The following is a 6,000-nucleotide window of genomic DNA, read 5'->3' on the forward strand; positions in this document are numbered from 1 at the left end:
ATTGCATAGACCGAGGTGTGGGGGACCCCCCACCCTCAAATAGTCGCCTTTTAGAAAACAAAAAGCGTCTCTGAATAAAACTCTCCTGGTACAATAAATACTCTGGTGCTGCAGAGCTGGGGACCATGCACCCGCCTGCCCTGTTTGGGATGGCCCGGAGCTGGGAGACCCCTGGGTTCAGAGCCGCCACTTGGGGATGAACCCAGGTCTGAAACCCCCAGCTAGGGATGGTCCTGGTTTGGAATGCTTCTGGATCGGGACCCGGGGTGCCCTGGGTCAGGCAGGAGGCCCCATGTCAGGATTCCATTTGGGAGCCTCTGGGTCAGGGTAGCCTGGTTTGGTTTTCCCCCAGCACAGAAGTCCCTGGGCTGGGAGCCCCCAGGTCGGGACAACCCCAGTCAGGACGTTCCTGGTTTTGGATCCCTGGTTCAGGCACCCTTGTGATGAGACACCCCTGTTGGGGAGCTCCCCGATCCGTTCAGGACCTGCTGTACAGCTGCTGGGGTGGTGCTCCCATCCATGGCTCAGAAGCTGGACTCGGGCACGGCCGAGGGCCGCAGGGGCCCAGGGGGCTGCCGGCCCCGCTGCAGGGTGGCCCCGGGGGGACCGCGGGCCAGAGGCGGCCCCGCCGCGGCCCTGCCCAGCGAGGCGGATCTGCGCAGCGCCCCCTCGGCCCGGGGGGGCAGGCTGGCCGAGCTCCGCGACCGCCCCAGCGCCGAGGGGCCGGGGGGGCAGCGGCCCGGGGGCACACCCGCGTCCCCCCGCGGCCCCGCGGCCCCGGGGCTGCTGCCGGCTCCCGGCGGCGGCCGGCGCGGGGTCCCCTCGGCGCTGGCGGCCCGGCGGAGCCGGCGGGGGGCGCGGGGGGCGCCCGACTCCCCCTGTCCCGCGGGTCCGGCGGGGACGGTCCGGACGCTGAGGCTGCGACCGTGCAGCCCCTGCAGACCCCGCACCGAGGGCCGCGCCTCGAACCCGCCTGCGGGGAAAGCACGGTCAGGGCGGGCGGGGGGCGCGGCGGGCACCGGGGGCCGGCATCCTGAGTCTCACCGTTCTCCGGGGCGGCGACGGAGCCCGAGGGGTCGGGGTCGGTGCGGGGGTCGGCGCGGGGCTCGGAGGCGGCCAGGCGGAACACCCAGTGCCCCGCGGCGGCGGCGGAGCCTGCGGGGAGCGGGGCGTGGGCCGGGGGCACCGACCGAGGGGACCCAGCGCGGGGAGCGGGGCGTGGGACAGGGTAGGACAGGATGGGCTGGGGGTGAACCAGGGATGGGACAGGGTGGGCTGAGGGTGCTCACACGCGAAGGGATGGCGCAGCAGGTCTGTGTGCACACGTGTGCAGGGGGCAGACGCAGGCGTGTGCACACGGGTGTGGGTCACACGTGGGGCTGTGTGTGAGCACGCGGCAGTGCCAGGGTGTGGGAGCAGGGATCTGGGGCTCACCCGTGCCGGAGCCGGTGGCGCGGCGGCGCTGGTAGAACAGGATGTAGGCGCTGCGGGTGCTCACCTCCGCCTCGCGCACCCACTCCACCCGGCTGTCGTCGTAGCTGTACCAGCGCCCGTCCAGGGCGTTGCAGCAGAACGCTGGGGGCGAAGGGACACGGGGTGAGCGGGGACAGGGGCTCTGTCCCTGGATGCCCCCAGCCCCAGGGTGCAGAGGGGACCAGGAGCCCTATGGTGCAGGGACACACCAAGGGAACGACGGTGCTGGGGGACACATCCCGGTGCCATGAGGTGGCTGGAATGCCATCCTGAATGTTCCCTGCCCCCCAGTTCCCCTCTGCCCTGCCCCATGGCACCCCCACAGTCCCCCCAGGCACCCCCATTATACCCCTGTCCCAGTGTCCCCGCTCACCGGTGTAGTGGCCGCCCTGCATGCTGCCATGGTGGTTGCAGACGGCATACAGGTCGTACAGGTGGTCGCGGGGGCAGCCCGGGGGCAGGCACAGGGTGGGCTGCCAGGGCACCCAGCGCCCCAGGAGCTGCCCCCCGGGCTGGCCCCGCTGTGCCACGTGCGGGGCCATGTCCAGCCCCCGCAGCGGGAACCTCACCAGCGTGGTGAGCTTGTGCCGCTGCTCGGCCACCTGCCGGAAGCGCTTCAGGTGGATGATGAGGATGTCGGGCAGTGTCCACAGGCTGAGCTTCACCGTGCCCTGCTGGGGCACCTTGCAGTGCGGGCAGCGCCAGGCATCGTCCGGGGCCAGCTGGGGACACCACGTCATGGCCACCTCCCTCCCTGTCACCCCCGGCAGCTCCACAGCCACCCCCAGCACTGCAGCCCCTGTGCTGGAGGTGCCCGTACCTGCTCCTCCTTGGTGTAGAGCTGGAAGCATTCATCCAGGGTGCAGCTGTGCTGCCGCCCGTGCGCCTGCTGCTGCCGTCTCACGCTCTCTGCATCCTGCACCACCTCCTCCTGGATGCTCCCAAACAGCCTGGGGGGGACACATCACCACTGAGGGTGACTCCAATGCCCGGGTGTCCCCTCAGCCCGGGCACAGGGGACTTACCGCTCTTTGGTGCTCATGTCCCACTCCACCGTCAGCCTCACGTGGGGAGGGCCCCCGGCCCCACACAGCTGCAGGGCCCTGAGGGGAGGACAGGGTGAGATGTCCCCAGAACCCCTGTCCCCATGGGGACACCTCCTTGCCAGACCGTGGTGGCAGGCAGGGACAGCCAGCACCTCCCACACTGGGAATAGTGGGCTGGGACCCAGTGCTGGGGCAGCAGAGTGACCACACTGTGGCCACCCAAAGTGTCACCACTAGGCACCCATGGTGACAACACAGCCATGCACAGGGACCCTGTGATGGCCCACTCATGGTGATGCCACTAACCACCCCCAGGGGTTGAGGGGACATCCTGGGGACAGTCCTGTCCCTGTCGCCCCTTACCTGTCGATGGCAGGGTGGAAGAGAGGATGAGGATCCTGAGGGGACAGGTAGGTGCAGGGGGCCGAGCCCCCGGCCAGGCGGATCCGGAAAAGGGCTCCTGTGCCCTGTGAGGGGAGAGGGGGCTGTGGGGCCACCAGGGGACAGGGATCCCTTGCCCACCAGCAGCACCTGGCCAAGCCAGGCCTTGGCACACGGGGCAAACACAGCCCCCGAATTTGGATGGCTTTGAGGGCACAGGGCTGTTCCCTGGGCTCACCTGTGGCCGGACATCTCCCCGCAGGACCCCCCTCAGCTGGGCCAGGATGTTCTGCTGCAGCTGCTCCCAGGAGACGCCGCGCTCCTCCCGCAGCACCAGCGGCGGCCCAAACCTGGGCACAGGCAGCAGGGACACGGGCTGGGTGTCACATGGGTGAGGAGGGGGTGGGACAGGGTGGCAGGCGGGTGACAGGTGGGTAGCAGGCAGGTGGCAGGACAGGGTGGCAGGCGGGTAGCAGGCAGATGGCAGGGAGGTGGCAGGACAGGGTGACAAGCAGGTGGCAGGCAGGGGGCAGGTGGGTGGCAGGCAGGTGGGGGTACCTGGTGAGCTGTGGCCCCGTGCCCGCTGTGTTGCAGAGCAGCAGCAGGATGCGGCCACCGGGCGCGCGGTGCAGGCAGTCAGAGGAGCGGGCAGCGCTGGACAGCAAGCGCGGCCCCTCTGGCCGTGGCACCGCGGGGGATGTGGGAAGGCTGCGTGGACACCCTGCAGAATGAGGGAAACGAGGGGCTCTTGTTAGCAGTGGGTTAATTATTGCCACAGCCCTGCCTAGCACCGCCGTTCACACCAATCCCAGCAGAGAGGACACAGCTCCCACCAATCCCAGCCAAAGAGATCCATTTCCCACTAATTCTGACAGAAACTCCCTCCCCTATTCCCGATGGGGCGCAGCTGCCTCTGACCAATCACAGCAGGGAGGATCCACTGCCCCACCAATCCCAATGAGGGGATCCATCACCTCCCGCCAATCACAGTGAGGGATCCACTCCCTCCCACCAATCACAGTGAGGGATCCACAGCCTCCCGCCAATCACAGGGTCGTTCCCGCCCCCCGCCCAGCGCCAATCCTAGCACAGCCCGGGAGCTCCCAGCCAATCGGCGGGGGCCGGGCCGGCAGCCGCAGCCAATGGCAGCGCGCGGCGGTACCTGCGCGGCGGGCGGGCGGCGGCTGGAAGGCGTAGACGGGCGCGGCCTCGCCGGCCGCCCGCAGCGCCTCGGGGTCGGACAGCGAGCGCAGGAGGCCCCGCGGGGACACCTCGGCCAGGATCACCTGCGGGACGGGCGTTCAGCAGCACCGCCCGGGCCGGCCCCAAGCCCCGCTCCTCGCTCCCCTCCCCGCTCTCCGCCCCGCTCCCCGTGCCCCGCCCCGCTCCGCTCCGCTCCCCGTTCCCCGCGCTCCGCTCCGCTCCCCGCTCTGCTCCCCACTCCGCACCCCGCGCTCCGCTCCCCTCCCCGCTCCGCGCTCCCCTCCCCGCCCCGCTCCGCTCCCCGTTCCCCGCTCTGCTCCCCGGACTCCACTCCCCGCCCGCCCGTTACCTGCTCGGCGGGGACGCGGCCCTCCCGCGCCACCATCTCCCGCAGGTCGGCCACGGTGCCCAGCAGCGGCACGGCCAGGCCCACCCGCACGAAGCGCCAGCGCTCGCACTGCAGCACCAGCGTGACGTTCAGAGCCCTGGGGACACGGCGGGGACACGGCTCAGCACCGCCTGGCAGCCCCGCATGGCACACACCCACCGGACACCGCTGCCGCCTGCCCCGGGGCTGCCGCCGCCTCCGCGTTCGTTATTTACCTCCAAAAATGCAAATTGCTGTGCTCGGAACAGCCGTCCTGCGGGCTCACCTGGTCTGGCGCAGCGGGATGGGCAGCGAGATGCACAGGAAGGGGTCGAAGGTGTTGCTCTGCTTCAGGCAGTGAGGGCACGTCAGGGAGGACCTGGCAGATGGATGGGCAGCATCAGCACAGCGGGCACGGCCCCCGAGAGCCCACCCTGGGGCTGATCCCAGGTACCACAGCCCAAATCCACCATCCCAGCAACCACACCCCAAATCCACCATCCCTGGTACCACAGCCCAAATCCATCATATCAGGTACCACAGCCCAAATCCACCATCCCAGCAACCACACCCCAAATCCACCATCCCAGGTACCACACCCCAAATCCATCATTCCAGGAACCACACCCCAAATCCATCATTCCAGGTACCACACCCCAAATCCATCATATCAGGTACCACAGCCCAAATCCACCATCCCTGGTACCACAGCCCAAATCCACCAGCCCAGGAACCACACCCCAAATCCACCATCCCAGGTACCACACCCCAAATCCTCCATCCCAGCAACCACACCCCAAATCCATCATTCCAGGTACCACACACCACATCCATCATCCCTGGTACCAACAACCACCTACTGCTGATTCTTCTTAATTTGTTTGTTTTTTGTTGTTTTTTGTTTGGTTTGGTTTTATTTTTGGGGGGGTTATTTTGTTTGTTTGTTTCTAATTTCTTTTTTCCCCCTGCCTTTTTGTTCAACAGAAAGGGGAAAAATGAATTAAAATCCAAAGCAAAATCCCAAGTCCTCTTTATTTGTCACCTTAAAAAGCCACTGAGCTCCCTGGGAAACAGCCACAGGAATTAATAATCCTTTAGTGCACAGACGGCTCTGGCACGTGGAACAGGGATAATTAAAGTGCCTTTTGCATACGAGGGATTAATTGAGAGAGGAGGAGGGTTTGTGATGCCAGATGTGTGCCCTGCTGCCTGCGGTGTCGTGGCTTGGGGACAGGGTGGCCTGAGCATCCCACAAGTGCCAGGCTGGTGAAGGTGTGGGGTGTCCCATAGCGGGGCACCCTCGTGCTGGGGCTCTGGGATAATCCCGAGTCCTGTGGCAGAGGCGCAGCTGTGGGCAGGAAAACGCCATGGGCAGGGACACCACGATGGGCAGGCACACTGCCATTGGAGCAGGTCACTCCAGCCCTGTCCAGCCTGGCCGTGGACACTTTCACCTGCTTGTAGGGGAAGAAGCTGCCCTGGCTGCGGTGGGTGGGATAGATGGATGGATGGATGGATGGATGGATGGAT

The 6,000-nt window shown here is 67.0% G+C and overlaps 1 protein-coding gene across 1 annotated transcript in view; it reads right to left on the reverse strand.

The window, feature by feature from the left end:
• Positions 1–524: 524 nt before the first annotated feature.
• The window catches only part of USP43 (ubiquitin specific peptidase 43), a 10,266-nt gene continuing 4,790 nt past the window's right edge, over positions 525–6,000 (reverse strand). Inside the window, exons 5-17 of the mRNA XM_058817514.1 lie at positions 4,757–4,849; positions 4,453–4,588; positions 4,063–4,186; positions 3,459–3,621; positions 3,139–3,250; positions 2,883–2,986; positions 2,499–2,576; positions 2,294–2,423; positions 1,847–2,195; positions 1,435–1,575; positions 1,290–1,313; positions 1,045–1,155; positions 525–973 (exon numbers count right to left, since the gene is read on the reverse strand). Coding sequence (XP_058673497.1) covers positions 525–973; positions 1,045–1,155; positions 1,290–1,313; positions 1,435–1,575; positions 1,847–2,195; positions 2,294–2,423; positions 2,499–2,576; positions 2,883–2,986; positions 3,139–3,250; positions 3,459–3,621; positions 4,063–4,186; positions 4,453–4,588; positions 4,757–4,849 — 2,014 coding nt within the window. The remainder of the gene's footprint in view (positions 974–1,044; positions 1,156–1,289; positions 1,314–1,434; positions 1,576–1,846; positions 2,196–2,293; positions 2,424–2,498; positions 2,577–2,882; positions 2,987–3,138; positions 3,251–3,458; positions 3,622–4,062; positions 4,187–4,452; positions 4,589–4,756; positions 4,850–6,000) is intronic.

Source organism: Ammospiza caudacuta, chromosome 19 (assembly GCF_027887145.1).
Source record: "Ammospiza caudacuta isolate bAmmCau1 chromosome 19, bAmmCau1.pri, whole genome shotgun sequence".
In the NCBI taxonomy this organism is placed as follows: domain Eukaryota; kingdom Metazoa; phylum Chordata; class Aves; order Passeriformes; family Passerellidae; genus Ammospiza; species Ammospiza caudacuta.